General features: G+C 38.5%; 1 protein-coding gene across 4 annotated transcripts; it reads right to left on the minus strand.

Annotated features, from left to right (window-relative positions):
- Positions 1-188: 188 nt before the first annotated feature.
- SECISBP2 (SECIS binding protein 2) lies at positions 189-25,992 on the minus strand. Of its 4 annotated transcripts, none has more exons than XM_039724245.1 (18): positions 25,887-25,992; positions 24,720-24,817; positions 22,633-22,825; positions 20,370-20,499; positions 19,801-19,955; positions 19,516-19,603; positions 16,382-16,518; positions 15,696-15,854; positions 12,731-12,832; positions 11,273-11,392; positions 9,966-10,098; positions 7,310-7,479; positions 6,408-6,549; positions 5,831-5,960; positions 3,869-4,089; positions 2,989-3,143; positions 2,341-2,542; positions 189-1,560 (listed from the first exon to the last, which is right to left on the minus strand). In XM_039724245.1, exons 1-18 carry the CDS (start codon positions 25,926-25,928, stop codon positions 1,451-1,453), a joined length of 2,487 nt encoding a protein of 828 aa, XP_039580179.1. In that variant the 5' UTR covers positions 25,929-25,992; the 3' UTR covers positions 189-1,450. The 4 variants fall into 4 exon arrangements, with proteins under 4 accessions (XP_039580179.1, XP_039580178.1, XP_039580177.1 ...); XM_039724244.1 differs by having other exon boundaries at positions 20,370-20,496; positions 24,672-24,817; XM_039724243.1 differs by having other exon boundaries at positions 24,672-24,817.
- Between the last annotated feature and the right edge of the window lie 640 nt (positions 25,993-26,632).

Below are 26,632 nucleotides of genomic sequence, written 5' to 3' on the forward strand. Positions count from 1 at the left end.
TTCACCCCCAATTTCCATTTCAGATTAGAAGGAACTAATACAAAAAAAGATCATCATCATAACTAGTGCATTTCAGCATAAGGCTGGCTCCTCTTGTCAACGTTCTTTCCCAAAAGTGACATTTCAAGTATCACTACATTCCCACAAGTTGAGCTTACTTAAGTCACAAGCATTCTTTATAGAATCAATATATTGTAACAGATTTTATACAATTTATAGTCTACAAAATTGTTTGCATTTCAAAATTATTTGAAGTTTTTCATATCACTTCTATCATCACAAGGCAGCTACTTTCCAAAGTATTGCACTACAAATGTTCAGTATGGTGAAGCGCTTGCAGAAACACCTGAGATGCTGAGCAGCATGTGGCATCTGTATCATCTTTCAGAAAAGCTGACACAAGTTATACGTGCATCCATTCAATTACTTTCTTTAGGCTTGTCCTCAAAAAACAGTGTGTATATAGGCCATTCCCACTAAGGTGCTCCACCACTACTATAAGCACATTTTGTTTTTAAAATTTTATTTCCTCTAGGATACAAACTTCATTTCTTATAAGATATAAATTTTTTCTATTTAGATACAAACTGGGATTGCTCAAAAACTCACAGATGTATATACCAACACAACCCCAAACTGAAGGAATGAAGAGTCTCAGCAAGGAGAAAGTACAGATAAGCAGGCTAGCACATTTGCTGTCCTGCAATATCCTTTAACTTCAAAGCAGGATGTATGATAAACTACTCTCAGTAGCAATAGAAACATCAAATTTATAAAAATTCTAAACAGAGCACATTCACTTCAGGAGTTTCAGACTCTTGTAGTCTGTGCTATCTCCTTCACACCTGATGTATGATCCCCAAAGAACAACACAGAAGACCTAACTAGGAACTTTTTCATTGTGGCCTTCCTTAATTAGTTTAAATCAAGCTACTGCCTCAAATTAATTTGTTGCTGACTAGAATAAAGTGACATTGACAGCAGCCTGCCCTTCTGAGCAGGCTTATTTAGAAAAAAAAGCTAAGAACAAACGCACTATCTTACAACAGCTGAAGGTTTTTACACAGGAGTTAAAAATTATGGGCAACTCTCCTTCTGACTCAAGGAATCTCTTCCAGAAGAAAATTATTTTTGTTTCAGATTCTTTTTGGTATATTCTACCCCAAGAAATCAATGCCATAAAATCATTAAAGTATGCCAAGCCAGTACAAGTGGTTTGGGGCTACAACAATTTGATGTTGTCATGTGCTATAATAATCAGAGAAACACACAGAACATAAAAACATTAACCAGTGCCTCATGTGCTCCAGTGTATATTTTGCTTTAAGGTATTCAGAACAGTTTGCTTAGCTAACTTCAGGTCTTTCTTTAGATTATGTTATTTTTGCTACCTTCTTCCTAGGGATCTAACAGAAAAAAAATGAAAGCCCCAATAGAGCTGGATTGGGATTTACTGATGGTCTTCCAAATTCAGTATCGCCATGTCAGCAGTTGCACTCTTTTCCAATTCTAGTGCGTATGCGTTATATTCTTCTTCAAGTTTTCTCTTCCAGACTTTAACTAGGGAATATTGGGAAAAGAAAAAAAAAAAAAAAAACAAAGAAAAAACAACAACCAACATGTTACCATATAATAATTGAGAAAAAACTTAAAATGAGAAGTCAACTCTAATTTTTTACTTCCTGTTCAGAGTAAGTGCTGAAGTCACCTGACACACAGGCATGCTGACATTTACGTTATGCAACATCAGATAACACACAAAAAATAATTTAAGAGTGATGGGGTCCACTGAGCTCCTCACTACTCAAGTAATGCTAACACTGAGGGTGGTTCCAACTTTAAAAAAACCAGTAAGTTTTTAAAACTTTCTATCTGCAGTACATTGCATTGTCTGTTGACAGAACAAGATCTCAACAGACAATGCTGTTCTTACAGAGCTGGAGGAAAAAGTTTTTACTAACAAGTGCTTGTGGACAGGAAGATACATTGCAAATAGGCTTCAATACAAAAATTAGTCTACCATAGTCATAGAGTACGGACATCCACAATTAATCTTAAAAGGATTTTTTAAACAAATAGAAATATGATTAGGAGCTCTGCTAAGCCTCCTTGAGCAAAGTAATACGTACTGCCTGCCATTTGTGGATTTCAGGGAGGAACTTTCTTTAACACTTCCTCAGTAAAAACTGACTTCAGATATATAAAAAACCCCAAGAATTCACCTCCAGCTTCCCTCCTTACTAATGACTACAGCAGATGTCATTTGTTTCAGTGAAAATCACAGAAGTGATGAGCACTATGAATGAAAATGGAACAAAATGCAAGTCAGTAAATACTTACTGTAATTTGGTACATCCTCATCTGAGTCCTGGGTAGATGTTTTACAAGTTTCTAACAAGCCATTTTTTTCAGATTCAGGCGTTAAGATGCTGAGTTGGGTTTCTCTTAGTCCTGCTTTAGCTTCTTCCTCTAAAGCTGCTATCATATCTTTGTAGGCCTTCCTAGCCTCTGTTGTCAGCTGTACCATTCTATGAAAATGATCCTGTGAAAATGGCAATATAAAGCACAAGAGTTTAAATAATGCAGTAAGTTTTAACGTCTTGAAAATCTAATGAGTATTCCTTTTTCTAATGTGTAGGTTCATGTATAAAGGTTGAGCAGCTTGGTATGTATGAAGACATGAAAGACACAGCATTTATCAGCATTTATAAAACCAGCAGTTCTCTTGAAAAAAAAACATTGAGGGAGATAAAGAGGATATCAGGAAAAGATGGCAAGAGTAATTTTTTTTTTAATAATGCTGACTGCCTGTACTTGTAAAATCAGTTTTTCATATAAGCTACATATATGACCTGTGATGAAGAGTCTTAGTCTGCAAAAGCAAAACAAGCAAAAAACCCCTTTAGAACCACAGTATTTTCATCTCCTCTTCCAAGTATAAAGTGAAGCTTTTTGAACAAACACATGAAGTGACTCATGTCAGCTTACCTGAGCCCCATCATAACTGAAAATCCCCACCACACTCACAGGCACTGCTTTGTTCACACAGCGGCCCAGGGCCTTGCGATTAAGGGCAAAAACAAACGGGATGTTCTGCTCACAGGCACAGTCAATAATGTTGTGTAGGGTCTCGTCCAGCCCACCTGGAACAGACAACACAATTAGGCTGATTGGAGCTAAAGAACTATACTGTTAACACATGGCAAAAAAATCCCGAGACTACGGGTGCATTCTGAAATGACACCTCATAGGAGAAAAAGAGAAACCACAATAGCAATGTTGAATATCCATTTTTAAAGAACAATTTCGCATTTTTTTCTTAGTTCTTAGTTAGCATTAATTTTAGACTGTTTCTATTCCATATTTTACTATATATGTAGTACAGTCTAATCTAGTATTAAAAAAGACCCAGCTGCTGAAGAATTATTTAAATGACAATAATTAAAACAATTACAATAAATTAATGCTAATAATGACAACTTTTAGGAAACTATCACTAGTGATTTATTGTCAGTCTGTGTTCTAAAAGAGACTGATACAGTGGGATTCCCTGTCATGGCGGAGCTGGCATCAGCAGCCTTTGGATTGTCTCAGCTGTGCAGTGCAATTTTTTGTGCAGCAGCACAGCAAATCAGTAACTAAAGATCCTAATCTCAGGTAACTTTTCCCACCCCAGATAGTCTTGACTCAGCTCACAGTTCAGCTGCACAGCAGTAAACTATCTGAGCAAGGCAACTTTATATGGCTGGCTTTCAAAGGATATTCAAATAAATTCCTCCAGTAATAATAATATTGCTGTCAATACACTGAACCTCCTTTTTTGCATTTCTTTTATTAAACTTTTTTTTTTTGTTAGGAACTTATTTACCCTTGGACTGGATTTTTTCACAGTTAGGAGAGATGATTACACACTTCAGTTTTTTCAGCTTCAGATGTTTCAGAACTTCTCTAAGACCCATAACAAGCCTGCGTTTTATCTTGGCCTTTACTGGGTCTTTCTGATACAAGCGATCTTGGAAACGAACCAGTTCTTTTAACAGATCTGTCACACAACTGTCAACTTCTTTACTAAGTACCTGGCTGCAGTAACTGGAAGAAAAGAGCAATCAAATGGTTAGATTCACTAAAATTACAAATATGTAATACATTAAATATACTTTTAAAATTCTATTCTATGTCTTTGTATTTTTTTCTGTTTCCTCTCCAAACACACTTGTATAATCAAAACCAAAAATTTACTTCTTTTCAGTGTCTGAAAACTTGACAGGAAAAAGTTTTATTCCTTGTGTTACCTGGCTTCCTCATCAAACGATATTAAAAATACATATATACGTGTACAATAAACCTATCTATCTGTATTTATATATACATATATATTTCATTCCAAGAAATAGGTACGTTCATATATGTTTTTCTACTGAAGCATTTTTCTGAGGGCATTTATTGTGACATATATAAATGATATATATAAAGTACAGCAACCAAAGTACAAAATTCTAACTTATTTCTGTAAGTTCAAGGCTATGTGTACCAAACACAGAAAACTGGATCACATTCTTCCTCGCTACATTCATGTCTATCATCCTTTCTCACTTATCTGACTATGGCTTTGTGGTGTTCATAAGGGAAGGATACAAAACAATGTAATTCACCCTCCTAGTACACTCTGGGGAAGATCAGAGTTAAAAATTATTTCACCCCACCTCACTTTTACACAAAGAATTTTCTGGTGAAGAAGGGTATCAAAGAGAAAACCTAAAGATATATCAACAGCACTGTCAACAGAAAGATTTGCCAGTGGCAAATACATAAGATAAAGGGAAGAGATCACAACATTTATCTTGAATCATAGAGATACAATTATTTCCAAATTTTATTTAGGTTACCAGAATTTTTACTTACTATTTCTTATTGGTTTCACTAAGTCTTGAAGACAGATCTACTGCAACACTAAAAAACCTCATCTAAAGAAAATAAGCTTTGCTGAATGCTCTGCATGCTGTAAACTGAGTTGTCCTTCACATATTCAACCCAAACTGTGCTCTCAGTAAAACATAAAAAAACCCCTGTTACATAGATACAAATGAAGCAATTTTTATTTGAATTAGAAGTTAAATTAGGAATTAACATAGCAGGAATGGTTGCATCACTATTAACCATTACTATGACATGAACTGCAGAAAAACCACCAGTGGTGGATTTGCTTTATGGGCGGGGAACTAAAAATTAAGACACTGCTTTCCTCAAGAAGCTGTTTCAAGCTCTCATGACTGGATCTCCGACCTCTTCACATATAGTAATGACTATATCTTTTTCATAAGGAAATGTGTATACACATCATCTTAAACATTTAACTGAAGCTGCACATCATAACTCGTAAGTATTACCTTTATTTCTTTGCCCAGCCTCACCATAAAATGTCATGTAGTTTCTTTACATTTTTGCTGTTTGGTCTGGCAGTAGAAAACCAAACTACTACTAAAAATACTAGTTTAGAAATAAAGTAGCACACCTTATTTGAGCTGTTACCCTGCTATTTAATATAAAGTACTTATATTTTAACAGCAGCTTCTTTTCTTTCCTTAGCTTCTAACGAATTTGGGGTTAAATTTTCCTTCAAGGAATAAGCATTTTCAAGTGAGAATCACAAAACACACTAAGTTCATAATTTCTTTGTATGCCAGCTTACAGGAAAAAAAAATAATTAGAGCCTTCAGTCTAAACTTCATTTAAGTTTTGCAGAGATTGCAACTGGATTACCTTGTTTGAAAAATGCCATATTGGTGGTACTGTGCAAAGTAAGCCATTAATAAATACAATCAATACTTACTCTCTAAAATTCCTGCTGTGGATTTTTGGAAGAGTGGCAGTTAGCTGCTTTGTAGTCACAGAACCTTCTTTAGATTCTTTGATCCCCGTATGCTCTGGAAACCCTTCAGCAACTTTCGTTACCACAGCAGCTATAATGTAAACCAAGATATTTTTATTGAAAAGCCAGCCCAAAAAGCCTTGTGAAGAGATTAATCTGTCAAGCATTTGTATGGAAGAGTCACTACTATAGTATTAGAACAGTCTGTGGTAATAGGGAAACAGGTATAACTTTTTTTTTAATCTCATAGGGTTTTTTTTCTCATTTCAAACCTCATTAATTGCCAGAGGTAGGCGGGAACTCTCCTTACAAGATACCATAAAACCACCAGGCAGAGAAGAGTGGAACAGTAATCAGAATCCCCATTACTGACTTCCAGCTTTGGCCCACTTTACAGTCAAGATAAGCCTGAGGTGAATCTCACAAAACTCTGAGGTTCCACCCTTCATTTGGCAGTATTTATTACTTGTTTTCTGAAGTACTAAATGTGCTCAAATTTCCAGCTACATACTCTATTACAGGTTCCCTCAAAAGATACCTGCTTGACTATCCTGTGGAAGTGCTGCGCTTTCAGTAACATTTCCTTCTGTCTGACAAATGTTATCTTCATCTTTCGGTTCTGCTGCTTTCTGTTCTAACAGGTGCTGCTGTTTTCTTTGTTCTCTTTCTTTCAGAATAATCTAAAAATATGTATCAAAACCAAACCAATTTAATGTCAAGCAGATAACAAAGCATTACTCTTACCACATATTTACACCAAAACCATTTATAAAGAGGTTCAGCACTAGCATCTGAAGTTTACAACCTTTACTTTCTATTTGCACATAAAAAGAAGGGAAAGATAATTCCTACATTTACATAGGAAAGGGCTTTAATCTTGATTACCAGTATATGAGTGGAGAAAATATTTACTAGGGATAAACTACAAGGACAGAACTAAAGAAATCCTCTGTATAGGAGGTGTGACAGGAAGCAGAATGATTGGGCAAAGAGGGAAGATACAATAGACCTCTCCAGTTGAACCTAACACCTGTTGCTGCAGAATCACCTGGAGTTCTGGCTTGGAAGAGCACAAAAACAGTAAATATGACCTCTGTTTGATCCATTTTCCCCAGTCCTGCAAATAAGGTCACCTTTACCAAACCAAGTAATATTTCTTTGCATGTCTTCCTGTACTTACGATGTGTGGACACTTTTGTAGTGCCATTTTATCATCTACCAATTGATTCAATGGAGAAAGTGTATTTTTTGGGAATTTGAATATGCCATTTAGCAAGATTACCCTCTTCTACCCCTACCCTCTTTGAAATCAAGCAAAGCTTAAACTGAATTTAGACAAGTGGACACTGAGATGCAGACCTCCATATGAGAGTGCTTAACAGACTTCCAGAGTAATATATGATCCTATAGTTTTACTATTTAAGGTAAAAAAAAGAGGACCTTTTTAAGAGGTGTTGGTCTCTTTGCTTTAGGTACTTCTCTCTGTTTCCCTTTCTTTACCAAAGGAGCGCTGGAATCCAAGGGATTATGAGGCATCTTTCCTTGGTTTAAACGGTGACTTCTTGCGGCGGTAGCAGGGTCTTTAGATGGCAATGGTACTGCACCACCAACTGAGGTTTAAGAAGAAATTTGCATCAGACAACTAAAATTAATACCCGAACTAGAATACAATTTCAAGTTTAAGACTGGTATACACATATGAAAATTGTGTTGTGTTGCTATTAAGAATATTTACAGGCAATCCTGTATCATTGAACTATGTTATTTTTAAAAGATAGTCCTTATAAAAGACTGCTGTGTCCCCTACTTCTATTACACCCTGGAATCACAACCTCTGTCTCAAAAGCAGAATTTGACCAAACACTGCAGTCCAAGCTACCTTCAACACCATGCCATGCCAGCCTGGTAAGCTTTCAGGAATTTCTGTATTTCATGGTGGTGGCACTTCCTCCTCCACAGATTCTGTACTGGGTTAAGATAAATACTGGAATAGCAGTATTACAGACTTTAGATTTACTTGCTGTAAATAAACGTAAGCATTTACGCCTACCTTTTGTTACACCTAAAGGAAGCTAGTATAATTCACTTGCAAATGGCTCATGAGTAATGCAAAGCTACAGCTAAGTCTCTTTTGCTTAACTGGCAAAGCTAGCTGAAGATGTCCACTTTACTGGCATTTTTTCAGAGGGTTTTAGAGCACAGGAGCTTTAAATGACTGGACAAATGACTAAACCTGGATCTTCCACACCATGACCTCATACCAAATAAAACTACTCTCCCTCACTATCAGTAGGAACTGCTGTATCCTGTAGGGCACTTTGTCAAACTTCAGTTACCTGCAATATAAAGCAGTTCACATTAGCAAGTCAATGGAGAGGATGACTAAGTAAGTACCAGTGGAACCAGCTTGACACTTCCCTCTGTGACTCATGCAACCTCTCTCCTCTAAACACACGAAAATATTCTGGCAGTTTGTCTTAAGCTATCTTCATTTACTGCTTCCACAGCATTTATATGCAGATCCTCCCACATCACATGCAGTACTCTTACCGTAAACAGTCTGCATCATAAAAATGCCACACTGATATTCCTTTTGCGGCTCTGTGTATCAAAGGCAAACTGAGAACACTGCCAAGAATGTGCAGCATAGGTGGCTACAAAAGTTGAAGCTGGATTTGCAGCAATTAATAAGCATACACCCTGCAGATACATATTTCCTTAATGCGTACATCACCATTTCAAGTTCACAGTTTTCCCGTTCCTAAACTTGATGACTTTACCAGTATTATCTATAATGTGAAGTAGTAACTGGAATAAAAACAACTGTCCGTGGTCACAGTCCTTTCCATTCTTGCTCACTGTCCTCAGTAACAGAGGTCAGCATGATGCCACTTTGCAAACTGAACCTGTACTTTGGTACACAACAAACCAATGGTGTACTGAACCTTAAAACAGTATAAAGCTAAAGTGACATCTGCCTTATGCTTCCAGGATACAAACATGACACATCAATTTCTCTTCTGCAGCAGATTCAGGCACAGGAAACAGTATTAGAAAACAGGTATTTTGACCCATACCTTTGTGGCCCACCATCTACTCATCAATCCAGGCACTGTGTAGTTTTATAGAAACAAAACTGGTAATTAGTACCTCTGCAGCATTAAGTCTGATTGACCCAAATGAAAATAAAAGGAGAGCAACTGAAAAAAATAATTTTAAAAAGCATCTCATAAGTTCCCTCAACATAGTGAAGCTGATCTCACTGATGCTTAGCATCTTGAGCTTCGTATTTAAAAGCTCAGCTATCACATTGAGTATTGTGAGATGAAATCTCTTGTGGTTAGGTCTCTTTCTGAAATAATTACTAAAAAAAAATCTTTGCTGAAATAAGAGAAATTTTACTGAATGCTACCAAATATCGTGGTTCCTTTTGCAAAATATACTACACCAGCATAATTAAGATTAATTTTGACCTATAATAAGAAAGGCAACGAGCTATTTTTTTCTGCTTCCTAGTTATACATCATAAAGGACTGAAAGACCCTTTCCATTAACAAAACCTAGCATTTTGTTAACATAAAGTATTTCACAATTAAGAGGTATATCAGAACTTATCCTTTGGTTTGGGCTGCCTGACTCTCATACAACAACAGTGCTTGTAAAGGAGTTTTTTTAATCAAGCCTCAGCTCCATAATTTCTACCATCAGTGGATATTTAAGAAAGCTTTTGTTACTGTATAGACCCTTCCTGCCTGTTCAGAAATGTGTTCAGTAACACACATACATAAGGGAGAGCAAAAACCTACACAAACATTGGTATTTCTGTCAAAGCAACATTTCAATCATGCCTGCTATTTATACAAGGCACAAATCAGTGTCCTTAAGATATTTCTTTCCCTAAGTATTCTATCAAACAATTCAGACTGTCATGCTTTTTAAATTTCTTTTAAAAGAACCTTCATTTTCTTTGTATCTGGTGAACTGTGCTCTTGCCTGTATAGAGATCACTACAGATCAGAAATCAGACTACATTTAATGTCTGAATACTTAAAAACATCTTCAGGTAAAACAAAGGAAATTTCATAGTAACCAATACCTGAAAATACCACAGGTTTAGGAGACTGTTTTGACTTCTCTGTTTGCTGCTTCTGCTCCAAGACTGCAAGCATGCCACCCAAATCCAACTGCACTGGAATTTGACTCTTCTTACCACTGCTCCTGGATGTTTCCTGAAAAAGTTCAGCACCAGTTAGCAATGCCCTCCACATCAGACTGTAAAGACCATTATTTTTTACAGTATAATATACTCTTTTAACATCTTTATCCACAATACTTCTTATCTTTAATGTCACTCAGTGACCTTCAAATAAACATCAACTTTAATGTCAAAAAATATTTAAAAATCAGAAACAGTTCAGGTAACTTTTAAACATGATACTGCAACAAAGCATAAAAGTAAGAAGTCTTCAATAAAGGAAGGCCTTTATGTCAGGGTCCCACTTTGGTCACACTGTCATCTATCTTTGAAAGAGATAAAAGGCACATCAAAATTTAAAGTTTTCTTAAAAGTATAGAAAAACTACTGTGATTCTTCCAGAGTATATGACTGCAACACACACAAATCATATCTCCAATATTTCACTAAAAAGAAAGGTCATAATCTTTGCAGCTCCTCATAAGCACTCATCTTTCTCTCTGCTTTGAAGAGAAGGCAAAAGCCATGATCCGTATTTAATAAAGCAGAAAAAAAAGGACTAAAAATGAATAGTGTGGTGAAGACTATGAACAAACTACCACAGGAAAACATGCAAAGGAAATGACTGCCAGATTTGACACTTTTAGAAGTCTTATCTGAGGAATCAATTCATTTTAATTTCTTAATTACATGTTACAGAACATGACCTCCTCAGTCTTCAGCTGAGATCTCACCTGGGATCAGAGCTTGCCAGAACCTAGTCACCAACACGAAACTACTTCCTGACCTTACTTGTTTCTCTGTATTTCTCCTCCTTGCCTTAAGACAAGAGGATCTCCTTACCTCCCTGTTCTGTCAGAACCACTTTTAGGAGGTTCCCAGTTCCTTACAACAATCAGATTTATGCCATGATCAAGTAAAACAGGTGAAAGATATCTGAAAGATCTGAAAGATTTCCTGATATCTGAAACCCACAGATATTAATGAGAAGTTTGTATTTTTCCTTAAACACTGTATCAAACCCTGGAGGCTGGCAATTAATAACAGTGATTGCTTCTAATTAGAGATTAGAAGACTGACCATGTCACTTATCTCAAAGTATGAATGCAGAATCCCAGATGAGCATGGACTTAGTCTTACATTTAAATAGGCTCATTTCCTTTGTCTATTTTGAGTTGTGAATTTCTCTTCAACATGAATTCACTTACCTGAGTTTTCTTTCTTTCTAATACAGAAGATGAAGCTTGTTTCCCTGGCAGTCCATCCACCTTGGGAGTTTCATCCAGAGAGGGAGACTGACTATCACAAGGCTCTTCAGAGAGATGGATCTTAGGAATTTAAAGACAAAAGGTGACAGGGAGGACAGAAAGATATATAAAAACAAGACACATGAAAAAGGGTGACGACGATATTAAATTCAAACCAAGTGCACCTTCAGCATGTCTGTGAATGAACACCAAGCCGAGTAGGCTTGAGGGAATTCCTTCAGGGAAGGGATGCCATGCAGAATGATGGATGGCATTCTTGACAGGCTTGAGGTGTGTGCCTGTGTGAAACCCATGAAGTTCAGCAAGGCCAAGTACAAGGTGCTGCACCTGCATTGAGGCAACCCCCAGTACCAGCACAGGCTGGGGATGAGGAGATGAAGAGCAGCCCTGTGAGAAGGACTTGGGGGTGCTGGTGGCTGAGAGGCTGGACATGACCCAGCCATGGGCACTGCCAGCCCAGAAAGCCAAACGTGTCCTGGGGTGTGTATAAAGAAGTGTGGCCCATTGAGAGGAGTAATCCTCCCCCTCTGCTCTTGTGTGCCCCTACCTGGAGTACTGTATCCAGTTTTGGGATCCCCAGCACAAGAATAATATGGACATGCTACAGCAGGGCCAGAGGAGGGCCACAGAAATGATCAGAGGACTGGAACACCTCTCTTATGATAAAAGGTGCAGAGAGCTGAGGCTGTTCAGCCTGGAAAAGATAAGGCTTTGGGAAGACCATACGTGGCCTTCTAGAAGGGTGACCATTTATTGGCTGCCATACCACTAAATCACATTCATGGGGCTTTTCTTTTCAGATCTGGAAGAAGAAATTAGCAAGGCAGCTTCATTTTCAAGTATTTGTTACAGGCATATGAACAGCCTAATGATCACGTCTCTAAAGTTTATGTAAGCTTTGAGGGGTTATATCCCACTTACATCTACAAAGCTAAGGGGTTGCTTTCATCTAAGGAGCTGCATGTGTGTACACCACCTTTTTTTGGAATAAATCTTTTTTAAGCAACTGCTGTGCCTTTTGCTACTCACTGCTTGTCAAAGCTATTTACTGCTTCAAACAAAGCAAGCAACAGTTTTGTTTTCTTGTGTTTTGGGGTTTTTTAAACCACAAAAATTCACAGGGAAATAAAGACAAGGACCAAAATTTTTAGTAGCAAAACTCATTTCAAAGCAACTGAAACCTGGAATTTTACCATTATTATTTATGCTACTTCCTTTGACACAACAATCACATTTTCAATCCTTGTCATTTATGCTTAGGATTCATTTGCATACTGAATGCAGTCCCAAATTAATTTTTGAGATTTATTTCACTCATGTAAAAAAAACCTCAAAAAACCCAAAAAACTTGGATTCATAATTGACATTTGATTCACATAATATCACAAGATTACTTACTTCAGACTGCTTTCTGACTGCAGATGTAAAGGATGGTTTCTGAGGTCCTACCCTGTTTCTCCTATCAGAAGCAGCTGCCAGATGAGGAAACTCCTCAACATCCTAAACAAATAAATCAGATGATGATTTTATAAGAACAATCAAGTCTGTATTTTCAAAACTTTTTCCTACACTCCAACAATTTTCTCCCTGCTTATCAAACATTTATCATAATTTGTTTCACTGTAGAAAAATTCAGAAGCCAAGGGTAGTGCCACCAACTATGACAAGTACAACAATGGTTAAATCTTCTATGCAGCAGCTAATTCAGGGCAGAAACAGCTTGTAATAGAGATGCTTCCAAAAGCAGCTTGTTATGGTTGTCAGTTGATAGAAATCATTAGAGGTAAACAGCTCCTAAAGGAGTGTTTTTCATCTCATTTTAAAGCCTTTCAAACAACTTCTCTCTTCTTCCAGTACAGTTGCCAGCTGTGCAATTCTGTCTTAAACATGTGAGTAGTGAAGAGCAGAACAGGCAGTATGTACTAGAGTACGAAATACGAAATAAACACAGAAATTACTCAAATGATTATGGCTTACACACAAGAGGAAGTTTTATTAGCAGAGGATCCATTGTGCAGAATCTGGATTATCAAGGGCAGACAGGCTGAAGTTTGGCCTATACTCGCCGCCCTATACCCACTGCCTCCATCACAGTCATCCCAATCCATCAGCTAGGCTTTTGCTTCTCCTACCATTTTCTGAGAGGCCTTTTTAGCTGTGATACAGTACCACTGAACACACTAAGACTTTTTCCAGCCTGAAGCTAGGAAGCTTTTTCCCCAAGCTAGGAAGCTCTAGCACAAGGAGTGACACACTTCAAGAAATGAAATAACATTAAAGAAACTTGCAAGTAAGCCAAAAAGCAACTGCATGGAAGTGACAAAATATTTCACAAGTACACTCTTTTCAGCTTAGAAGATTTAAGTAAGTCTGTTCAATTGCTTCTGAAATGCAAATCGATTTCTGACATTTCCAACATTCAGTAGCAAACTGAATAATTAAAATGTAGCACTCAGTAAGAGGTTACACCTCCCTGTATTTGTTCTTACCATCTGTAAGAACATCAAACACTAGGGGAAAGGTCAAGTAACTTCCTTTTTATTTTCTTTCCACTGCTATATTACCATTTAGGCATCTCTTGTACATACTGAGAAGTCCTAATTTTGTTCACCCTTGCCTCCCATAGAAATTGCTTCATACCTTTGATTATTTTTGGAGCCTTTTGTCTGTTTTAGCTCAAATATGTGTATTTTTTAGGGAGTGGGGGCAACACAAGAAAACAAAATCTACACTATATTTAGATCAGACATGCCCTGAAATTCTGTCATAATCCATTTTCCTTTTTATTTACCTAGTAATTCCCAGCACCATTTACTCTGACCAGTACTACTAGCACTGACCTGATTATCAATAGCTACTTCAATATTTAACTCAAGGAAGATATTGAGGTCAGGACCCACCAATGTGTATGAAATGACAGGATTGGTTTTCTCCAGATGTATCCATTTACACTTATCAGCCGTGTCTATAAATGACTGACCTATATAAAACTAGAGAGCAATCCAATATGGCTCTGTTGAGCTGCTGCACATAAACAGAACCTTCTCAAACCTCCTGGGCGCACAGAAGCTCCATGTGTGTCATCTCTTCATGGTTTATTATTTCAAGAGCATCATACAAGCATCTCAGCCATTTTTCAGACTGATGAGGAGACAAGCATTCCCAGCAAACCAGGAGGGTGAGAAAGCTTTTCCCCACATCCACAACAGATGCTGCATCCACATCAAAGATTTCAATACAATGTGTATGTCGTGTTCCATGGTTCTATGCAATTTTTTTTCAAATTTTGACTTCAACAGTCCCAGTACCATTCTGCTATTTTCCATGACTTCCACTTCCATTCTCTTTCAGTTTAGAATGCCCATTCACACCATACAGTGTTTATGGTAACATACAGCAAAAATGGGGATATTCTCCTGAAGAAAATAACTAGCAGATCCTTGGGTTTACCCATTATCCTCTAACAAAGAGGTCTATTAATACTCATTTCTTGCGCCATTCCTGGACAAGGAACCACATAATGAAACCACTTAGACATAGTTCTGCTTCATGTTCCACACTGAAATGTACAGAACAGAAGCCAGCCAGGAAGGCTTCTTTATGCTGTCATTTCAGAGTATTATGTACAGCAGATCAAACATGTAAATTAACACATGTGCATGCTATAATAGTAGGCCTACAATGAAGCACTGTTCAACCACATACCAGCAACACTCCTCCAATGTGGGAGAGGCTCATGCCTTTACAATACTGATACACAAAAGCATCAAAATACCAACATGGCTATTACAGTTACATGAACATGCTATACAACAGTAGGCCTACAATGAAGCACTGTTCAACCACATACCAGCAACACTCCTCCAATGTGGGAGAGGCTCATGCCTTTACAATACTGATACACAAAAGCATCAAAATACCAACATGGCTATTACAGTTACATGAATTTGGAAGGAAACTGAAATTAAAAATCAGAAATGTAAGCATTGTCAACTGTGTTACACAGAAATTGCTTCCAGCTGCGAGGCAACTAGAACTCTAATGCTAATACTCTAATACCACAATCATTAAAACTGTGGCACACTGTAGTACCCAGTATACATGTTCCCCATACCCCAAGAAAGAGTTGCTACAGAATATTTCTAATTTCGAAAATTGTGATCACCAAACATGTGATAATTTAAAAACTACAACAGTTTCCTACCAGTAACCTCAGATAAACATCTCAATCTAAAAAAAACTCTACTAACATCCTCTACAAATAGGATTTGAACTTAAATTTGTATGAAGCTGTGTTAACACTTTGTCTTCTAGTACATTCATAACACTTAAAAGAACAGCAACAAAAACTATTTCAGTTTACCTCAATCTTCGGTGGTTCCTGTACTGTGTTATATTCACTTTGAGGTCTTTCTACATCAGTGGGTGACTTTAGTTTTTTCTTCTTTTTCTTCCTTTTTTTCTTCTTTTCTGACCCTTCTTCAGGCTCAGTTTCACTTGCAATATTTTTTGTTTCTGACTGCTGCAAAAGACCACGAGGCATGACCTTTAAAATCTTCTTCTATATCACCTACCAAAATATATGCAATGACTAGCCTTACACTACTAAAGACTATCTTAATCAATCCAGCCTGGGACATTAAGCAGACAAGGAAAATTCAGATCTCTTAGAAATTCACAGCTACAGCAAGAATTCTTCAGTTGCAGCATACTGCATTGTTATCAGAATGTATTGGAACTACTGGGATTTAATTATGAAATATTAAGTCAAATAAGGCAAGAGTTCTATGTTTCATGTCTTATTCTGAGGGTCAGGAATTTGAAAAAAAATCCAGCCTCAAAGTTCAAGTTCTTATTCCTAGGCTAGCACTGTCTTTTTGATATCCTGTGATTCTCTTCCATGACAAGAAAAATTCTAGTAACAACAAGCTGACTTAATATCATCTCCCTTTAAAAGTGGATACTGCAGAGAGGCAAAGTGAAAAATTGCAATAAAGAGACCCAAACACAGTGACAGGCATTAGTTGAGAGCAGAGAATTCTCAAGTACCTTTGGTTCACTCTCCTGCTTCCCTTTGCCTTCAGATGCTGGTGATGAAACAATTTTCTTTGGAGGCTGCGAAAGTACCGAGGCCCAAGACACATGTGGCTGAGCAGAGCCATCTGCAGGTGCTTCAGGAAATGACACTGGGAAAAAAGTAAACACAAGTTGTCTCAAAAATAGTCCTCAAATACTCAAAAGAAAAAGGATCAGTAATTAGTTAGTCAAGGCCTACCAAATAAAGCAGATCCATATTCTTTCTGAGGAAGGACTTGAATAAAACATACAATCTATTTCTGCAGCAAGCTTTCCTGAATTTTAACTACTCCATATACTGCCCAGCATATATTACTATACACAAAAACAAAATTAACTGGTATTTGGAAATCTGTACTGTATCATACTAACTCCACACTCCCATGCTCACCTTCAAAATACTGAAAATTCTGCTATGTTTATATACAAAACTCCTTTAATATTCCTCCTAGCTGTCATGTAGCTTTCATGCACAAGGCCACATTGGTACTTTTCACTTTCTGAAAACTTTCTCATGTTACCAGCATACAAAGCAGCTGGAATACTTCCTTGTGTGCTTCAGTGTACAAGAACGTCACTCCCTACCACTAAGATGTATCAGTGTTTTGAAAGACATTCTGAAAAACATAATTTTGTAAATATTCCTAACATGAAGCAAAGATGAAACACAATCTATATTTTCCTAAGAATGCGAAAACTTCCCTTCAACAATAAAATAGCATAATGGGTTTAGATGGCTAAATTTTGGTAGCAGGGGGAGTTTGCAGTAGCTCCCAGCCTCAGCTGGATCCATCAGCCATGCTGATGGTGCCTATGTTTAGAAAGAGTGAAAAACATGTGCAGGAGTGGGAAGGCCGAATGGTAAGAAAAATTGTAGTAATCAGCAAGGTAAATGAGAAGGAGGGGAAGGAGGTGCAGCCCATGGTGCAGACCAAGGTGAGGCAGCTGTGCTCCTGCAACCCTGCAGAGAAGGAAGTGGCAGAGTGGCCCGTTTCTCTGTGTCACTCACAGCAGGGAGGAGATATCAGGAAGAAGAGAGGGATGGAGGAAATTGGCTTTAGTTTTGTTTTTGCTTCTCACCATCTCACTCTATTTTAATTGTCAAGAAACTGTCAATCTTCATCAATTTGAGTCTGTTTTGCCTGGCAAGCAAACAATCTCCCTATCCTTATTTTGGTTCACAATCTTTTTAATCTTATTTTCTTCTCCTGTCCTGCTGACGAGGGAGAGCCAGAGAACAACTGTGTGGAAGTCTGACTGCCTGCCATGGTCAACCCACCCACCGCTATTTTTTTCTCAGGGATAGGAACTGACAATAGTATTTAACCAAAACTCCCATTATCAGATGACTTTAAAAGTTCTGGAATAACTTTATCTTTAGAAGGCCCTTCAAGGCATTTCAGCAGATTAATCTGTCCTCTCTGAATCCTTACTGAAGTTACTGGGAAGATAAAGACCAAACTGTTCAGACTGTTGCATGTCTGTGTATGCATAGAAATCCAGTGGGAGGCACTCAGACAATTCAATCTTAATGTATGTGATGCCTCTAAGACAGTCCTGATGAACAGAACTCTTTTCACATGAAAGTAGCCACGTGATAGCTTGTATCAATTTGAAAAAAAAACCTTTTCATCCCCACAGCCAGACAACAGGTAAATAACAACAACAAAAAAAAGCCTAAAAGCCCCTCTTCTCCTCACAAATTCCCAAATAAAATGAACAAACAAAAAAAGGGAGGTGTTTCGGCATCACGGTTCTCTTAACAGAAATAACACGGGACATAGAAAAATTTTAGGTACATACTAAACTCTGGGGTGCCAGCTATTTAAAACAAATCTGCATATAAAGACTAATCAAATATCTGCCTCTAACTTATTATCGGAAAAAATCTGCTTATGATGAAAGAGACTTTCAATAACCAAAACATGTTCCTTCTCTCACCTGAAACAACATGAGAGGCAACTACAGAAATACTTTCCCTTGAACATCAATAACAAACAAAATGGGGCTCAATATAGTGTTCTTCACTTTCCCTTGTGCTCAGTATTGGGGCCAATTCTGTGTAATATATCAATGACCAGGATCAAGTCAACAAGTTCACAGATGACACCAAACCAGGCAGGAGTCTTATCTGTTAGGAAGGTAGGAAGGCTCTGCAGAGGGATCTGGACAGGCTGGATTGAGAGGTAGAGGCCACCTGCACGAGGTTCAGCAAGCTGAAATGATAGGTTCTGTCCTTCAGATTGTCACAACAATCTCATCCAGTGCTACAGACTTAGAGAAGGGCAGCAGGAAAGCTGCCCAGAGGAAAAGAACCTGGGGATGCTGGTGAGCAGCAGCTGAACATGAGCCAGAGTGCACCCAGACGGCCAAGAAGTCCAATGGCATCCTGGCCTGGATCAGCAACAGTGTGGGCAGCAGGGCCAGGACATCAGTACTTGGCACTGCTGAGGCCACACCTCGAATGTATCCAGAGATGGAGGTGCTGGAGCAAGTCCAGAGAGGAGCAGCTGAGGGGAGCTGGGGGTGTTTAGCCTGGAGAAAAGGCTCAGAAGAGACCTCATCACTCTCCACAACCACTTGAACGGAGCGTGTAGCCAGGTGGGGGATGGCCTCTTTTGCCAGGTAACAAGAGACAGGACAAGGGGAAATGGCCTGAAGTTGTACCAAGGTGGTTTCAGATTGGACATCTGGAAAAATTCCTCTCCCAAAAGCATTATCAAGCACTGGATGGGCAGCCCAGTGTAGTACTTGATTCACTGCTCCTAGAGATATTTAAAACATGTGGAGACTTGGCATTTAAGGACATGATTTAGTGGTGGACTTGGCAATGTTAGTTATAATCTCTTCCAAACTAAATCATTCTTCAGTTCTAAAATCTCAGATGATGAAATACGGGCAAGAATGAGTGATAAGTGGTCATCTCATTTGAAAGAATGTGAAATAGCACTATTTCTGGGTTTTTCTCTTTTATAATGAGCTGGCTCCTATTTTTATTTTTTTTTACTTTACACATAAACAGCTCCTCAGAGCACTTTAATTTTCCAAACTGCTGAGATACAAATAGTTAAAAATGCAGGCAAATAATTTTTGTTTGAAGAACTTACCCCTACCATCAAGTGAAAAGGGAGTTAAATTGCCTCCTGCTTCATCTGAAGCTTTTGGTGAAGCTTTGCTTTTCACAGAAGTATCTTCCTGCAAAACAGATGGTCAGGTAACATAAAAGGATTAAAATCACTGACCTAAACCACCATAAACTAAAAATTCTCAACCCATCTACAGATAAGGGCATAACGACCTTTCTGGCCTTTCTGTTGCTTGTCTTAGTGGAACCAGCAGAAGAGACACATGAGGATGACTAAGGACATAGTGTTACTTTCCACCAAACTTACTGGTGTCTTTTTATGGTGCACGTTCAGTATCTCATTGCTTTCCAAACTCTGTGACTTGTGGAAATCCAGAATGCTAGCTTCAAATATGGGTACAGAATGAGACTCTGGTTTTGGAGTTTCAGTTGACTTCTTGTTTGTAGCTTTACTGAACCTGTCTAAATAAAGCATGTAAAGCCTAAGTAATCAAACTTGCTTGTGATCATTTCTAAGTATGTTTTATACACTAGTAAACATAACTACAGCAATCATCACGAGGACTGTTGCTATGCACAGCTCATATTAAATAAAAAACCTAGCAATTATAATCAACATGCAAACACAACACTGACTTAACAAGCAAGTATAAATTCAGATGCTTGTTTTAGAGATTTTTTTATATCAGTTCACATTAATTTGTTCAATCAGGATAGGACAGGTCACCACTCCTTCTCAAGAGAGTCACATAGAAAAGCTTATCTTTTTCCTTAACTATTCTAGATTTAGAAACATAGTCACAAACCACAGCACATTGCACAGACACCCATTCCATATCTATTCCATGTACATATAACCAAACAAAATGTTTGTACCTGGCTTCACGGAATCTCTGCTGCACGTAGAAGTCTGGAAAGAAGGCCTGTTCACAATTCTGATAGAAGCTTCACCTCCATCATGCCTTTTCTTGTCCAGTTTTTTCTCACCTTCTTTTGATCTCCTCTGCTGCAAGTATTTGTGACATATTTAGTAAGTTTTACTGAAACTTCAATAAAACTAGCGAGTTTGCCGTGAGTTACAGTTAACCTTCTCTCCATCTGGAGTTCAACCATCAAGCTAATACAAAACAAACAGTATATCATAACCACAAATAACCAATAAAAACAGAAATAGCCATTTAGAGATATGGTATTTAATTTCATCTACCCTGTTCCCTGTGCCATTTTTAGCATACATTATAGCCCAAGTAAGATGGATACATACATATGCTTCTAGACAACTGCATTTTTGTGATCTCATTAATCAGAGCATTTCCAATAGTTTAAAATTGTTTGGTATTAAAACATCCAGTCTGGTTTTCTAAAACAAAGTTTCTTCTGGAACAGGGCTAAAATCTTAAAAACATGCCATCTTTTGACTAAACTACATATCATGGGCAAACTGTTTAAAACTTTTTTGGATGTCAGAACATCCGAAAAACCTGAAGTAGTTAGAGAAGACATACACACGCAATGCCTGTAAAGGACACACACACACACCCGTTCTACACAATCATGAAAATTTTAAGATTCTTCCATGAAATACAGTTTGGCAGAGCTGAGCTTAGAAATCAGCAAGCAAGGAACAAGCACTAGGTTTGCATCTACACACACCAGCCTAGACAAATGGCTTAACTCTGATCGCAGGATGCTGAACTAAATTCAGAGGACAATTGGCAGCAAAATTGTTTTCTTGGGTGGGAGGACAAGGCATTTCTTGATCTCCAAAGGCAAATTATTGAAGTGTTAGGACACACTATCAAATTAATGAAAGCTGCAAATATAAATCACTTCTCGGAAGTTCACAAAAGAATAGATGACAGGGAAAAATGACAAAAAGACTATAATAAACAGTACAAGACCCCTACAAAGATCACAGAACTCCTCCCAGAAGCTTAACTACATTTTTTCACAGTACATCACTTGTGCTAATGCTGAGCCCATCCTCTCCCCAGTTTCAGCACATGATCCTCCTCTCAGCAAGAAAATGAATAATTTTAGGTGTCTAGACTTTGTACCTTATATCTAATATATCCTCTCTCCACTTTCAGCACATGATCCTCCCCTCAGCAAGAAAATGAATAATTTTAGGTGTCTAGACTTTGTACCTTATATCTAATAAAGCATGCTTAGGACCTAGTCCTTACAACTCCTCCACACAGGCTTGATCACTGTGAAGTTACTTAGATCTCTACCTAGGGAGTAAGGTGCAGCAAAAAGATGTGACCTTACAACTCCTCCACACAGGCTTGTTACTTAGATCTCTACCTAGGGAGTAAGGTGCAGCAAAAAGATGTGACTGCAGAACAGATCAGATGAAACTGCTGGAAACAAAAGCAGTTGTACAAATCTAAGAAACACAATGTCAAATCCCCAAGAGAAATGAGTTTATAATACACTTGGGATTTTTTCTTTTATATTTTGAGAGGTTTATCTATTTTTTGTTTGAAAATATTTTGCAAGTTTCAGGAAATTTATCCTCAAAAATGACTGAAGATGTTTACAGAACATCAGTATATTCCTGACTGAAGAAAGATTACATTTCTAACATGAACCTTTCTTCCCTCTCCCCAGCAGCACAAGTTCTCCTTTCTTGAGGACTGTCTTCAACCTGCAGCAAGTCTTGGAAATCCTTCAACAACAGATGTGGTCTTTGACTTATCAGTCAAACAGATGATTACAGATACCAGGTCTGTCTTAAGTTAGGTTAACAGAAGCTGCCACAGGGCTTAAAAAAAAAGACCCCTTCTCCCCTCCCCCCAAGCCCAAAGAGTGAAAAAAGATAGCACAGCTCACAAATGAACAGTGTTCCCCACCTCCTCCCCCCAACTTTGGACACTTCTTTCTGAGAAAAAAAAAATTATTTCCCCTCATGTTCCAAAAATGCTGCTTGAAAAATTGTATTAATCTGAAGTGTACCATTCCACAAACTTTTTGGTATTCTGAAGCTGGGCACACTACACTACTATCCTTTTCAAATGTCATTGATGATCACTACAAAAAAGAGTGATGATTCACTTCAAAAATATGAACCAAACATTTACAAAGATTCATTTAAAGAATTTAATATTAATTTTTAAGAAAACACAAATCTGCTCACCTTTGAAAGACTTTTGCTTTCTTGTCTGACTGGATATGCCTGTTCAGCAGATTCACTGACTATTCCTGAACCATTATAGTGTGTTGAGTTGTTAGACTGATACTGTGAGCCAGCTACTGGATACACATTTGCAACAACATCAGGTGAGTAAGAGCAGCTGGAGTATTCACGGAAGGCAGGATCTCCCAGAACACTATGTGATGGATATTGAGAAAGAAATTAAAGTCATCCTGGGGCAAGTCTTCAGCACCTACTTGTTGCCTAGACAAACATATTCCTTATCGAAAGAATTTGTTTAACAAGAAAGCTCTATTTCAAAAGAAAACTATTCCATGTTATTTCAATTAATTATTTATTTACTGCTACAGACTTCTTTAAAAGCAATTAATTTTGTTTTGGAAAAAAATGTAGTTAAGCAAGTATCTTAAAACACACATATTATCCATTTCCAAGTTTCAAAGCTAGTCTGCTTTGCACTTGTAGTTCTCATGCCTGTTTAAGGTTACTGAGATTCTTCATGCTTGTTTTCAGTAAGCTTTTTCTTGTGAAACAAACCAAAAACACAGTGCAAGGACATGGCATGCATCACATTCTTGACTGAAAAAAAAAACCCCAAACATTAAAACCTGTCTTAAAATGACAATAACAAAGTGGAAGTATAACATTTTATGGAGTATAAAACATGTATGAAATATAATGTAGAATTATAAGACAATAATTAACTGACCTGCATGTAACCATCACATTTTATGAAAACACAGCATGTCTGGGGCATGCCTCTTTCTTTCAAATGTAAAAATTCCCTTTCAATTTCCTTCTATACTTTGTCCAGAAAGAACACGAGAGTCCAGATTTGATTAGGGAGAATATAAATTTCTCAGTTTCAGAAAGTTGCACTCAGTTTTTAAAGCTGCTCCATGAAGTTGCCAACCTCAGAATTTTGTGTAGAGAATGACAGAGAATCATTCCCATTGGTACAAAAGACTTCAGATAACACACTTCATACTACCTGTTGCAATTCTGACAGAATGTAGTCAAAATAATGCTTATAATCAGTTTACAAAGAAGAAATATACCAAATGAGACTCAAATACAACTATGTCTCAGTCCCAATAAGGCAGAACACTCATTAGAAGACTACTGTTGTCTGGGTTGTGGGGTTTTTGTATGGTAATTCATCCAATGCTAATGCTGTGGGCTTTCTCTAATGCAGAGAACAGGCCATAATCACCTCAATGTTAAATTTCTTGTACAAATGAAAATAGGTTGAAAATACTAAGATTTCCTGTAGCATAAAATGATGGCCTATGATGATTGTGTTCACTACTGCTCTGAATTTTTAAAGAAACACCATTAACTTTGCAGTAATTGTACAATCAATCCAATGCTTAGGGTCCTAAGAAGCAATCAGAGAATTATGTAACATCACTGGATTCTTACAAGACTGAATTATTTCCTATTCTGCTATGTAGGTTCTTTTTCTAGTTTGCTCTTTATAAAATACTTTTATAAGTCTACCACAAATATCATTCCTGGGCTCTAACAGAAAAATCCCATAACTTCCAGAAACCTGTAGCATTTTCAGTAAAACTGCCTTTCTGGAGATGCACAGGTTGTGGAGAGGAGATCTAGGAGACACCCTATATACTAAACATTTTACAGGATGAGAAACCTTCTTGAAGAATCATTTTCCTTGTGTACAACTACATCTACCTCAGCCTGGTTGCAACACAACCATTCTTTCATCCAGGAACTGGATTCAGCTCCTTCCAAATCACATAAAAACCAGACCAATCATTACAGAACCCCACATTCTCCTTAACACTCTGTAACAACACAGCCCTTGTGAACAAAAGACCAGGTACCTGGTATACACCCAGAGAACATAAATGTAAAAAACTAAATAATGAAGATAATGCAGAAGCATTTCTACAGTTGGACTAACAATATGTTGGAATCTTGACGTTTTAAGAGTACTCAACATCCAAAACCAGAAGGTTAAAAGCCCCCAAGAAATAAGATTCAGAAAATATACATACTTATCCAAAGATGGTTGGTGAACAAATGGGTAGCATGTAGTTAAGTACCTAGGAAAGACACATGCTTCTGAGGGTTCTGACCATGCCACAGTTACCGCCGCATGCTTTGGAACAAATGGTTTGACCTCTGCTGACAACTTGATGCCCTGAGAAACAAAACGTTTTTTGGCTACATGCATTTGGAGATTAATGTTATTAAGTGAAATGCACTCAAGTCTTGTGAGCTTAACTGTCATCAGAAAGTGTTTGCTCTCTTCTACCAAAACATGCAAAACAACGAAGCTCACCAAAAGGAAATGGAGAAATAAAGTGAAAATAAAACTAAGGCATTCAAAGAAACATCTGACTGCTCTGTAAAGTCACTTAATACCCTCAGATATATATATATATGCAAATATACGAATTCTTACTTCATATTTGAACAGTACAAACTAAAGATGATAAATATACTAACAGTACTGTTAGTCAAACTCTGTAACATGTATATATGTAACAATAATGACTTTGTGCACATCTGTATTTTAAGGCTGAAATGACCACTTCATTTTATAGTCTTCTTGTTTCTGGCACAACACAAATTTATTAAGACAAGCTTTCCATTTGTTCTGAATTACCATCGACTTAAATTGGGTATGTATATATGGAAGGACAATTAAATGAAACTCGAAGTATTTCCTGCCATGTCATCAAAACACGCAGGGAGCAATGGCGACTGTAGTAGCCTCATCACTAAGACCGCCTGACTAGGTCATAGCTCCATGTGCATAACACTACCACTACTGGTCAGAATCTGGTCACCCAGCCTTACAGTGTCTGGGACGTACACCTGTCCTTGCAGCAGACCCTCCACTCTGAATGAGAACAGGTTTCCACGCTTGAGCTCACTGAAAGTTAATGTCTGGAGCTGCCCATCCCAACCGGTGGGAAGCGACTCGCCGTGCTCCAACCTGACCGACCCCTGCCCCCCGGTTTTGACCTTCCAGGACTCTTCCCCCAGTCCTGAACCAATGGCTGATCCAAGGAGCGGTGGGAATCACCCTGCCCGGGGAAGCGAATGGACAAGCGGAGCGCTCGGCCCAGGTCGGTGAGCGGCCCCGGGGCGGGGAGCGGCACCGAGGCGCGGCCCGCGGCCCCAGGCGGCTCCCGGAGAGCGACTCCGCGCCAGGAAGGGCCGGGGAGGGTGCAGGGGACTGCAGGTGCTGCCGCCGCCCTTACCTGGCCGCCGCGGCCCGAGCGCGGCCGCCTCTCGGCCGACATGGCGCGGGGGCGCAGCCCCGCTCCCGCCGCCCGGCCCGGCCCGGCGCAGGGCGCGCCGCGATGACGCCGCGGCCCCGCCCGCCCGGGGCGGGGGGAAGGACGGCGCGGGATAAAGGCGGGCATGCACCGGGGACAAGCGCCCTGGACTGCGGTGCTTACATTGCGGGAAAATACATAACTTAAGCAGAGCTCAGCAAAGTTCTTAGTGAAGGTGCTTGCTTCAGACTTGGACAGTCCTGCTCCAACCAGTCTGGTACAGACCTGCACTTGAGACAGACGTCTCTGGCAGCTTTTGGAGAAAAGACAAGGGTTCTTTTCCTCAACAAACTTTCCAGGTTACTTACTTGGTCTGTCTCCGTGAGAGCCCACATTACACAGGCAGAGCACATACTTAACCCTGCCTTTGTTGGCCTTCCAAATTGTGCACAGCCATAATGCAATTTGCCTTTGAAATGAACCCGTGAAGAGCTACTCAATACACAGAAACACCTCCTACAAAGCCACAGTGACAATTTGAATGCAGGATAGGAAGAGCCATCTAAAACCCCAGAGGAAAAAAATTAACTGGTATTGGCAAAGCTGAACAGAGAAGCCTAAAAAGCTCTCCAAACACTGAGTACTACTGAACCCTAAGTTTATACCGAGTACTACCAGGTTCATCAAATGAGTTTTGTTTTTTGAAGTAGGCATTCTTAAAAATATTA

The sequence above is a fragment of the Passer montanus genome, unplaced genomic scaffold (assembly GCF_014805655.1).
Source record: "Passer montanus isolate IOZ18808 unplaced genomic scaffold, ASM1480565v1 scaffold52, whole genome shotgun sequence".
NCBI classification, from domain to species: domain Eukaryota; kingdom Metazoa; phylum Chordata; class Aves; order Passeriformes; family Passeridae; genus Passer; species Passer montanus.

Bases quoted from the DNA above. Each gene is read 5' to 3' on its own strand.
- SECISBP2 (XM_039724243.1), bottom strand. From the start codon at position 25,928: ATGTCGGCCGAGAGGCGGCCGCGCTCGGGCCGCGGCGGCCAG. The intron at 22,826-24,671 runs GTATGTATATTT...TCCATCACATAG, and splicing joins CACCAACCATCTTTGGATAA to TGTTCTGGGAGATCCTGCCT. The intron at 15,855-16,381 runs GTACTTGAGAAT...GGTCTTTTGCAG, and splicing joins AGCAGGAGAGTGAACCAAAG to CAGTCAGAAACAAAAAATAT.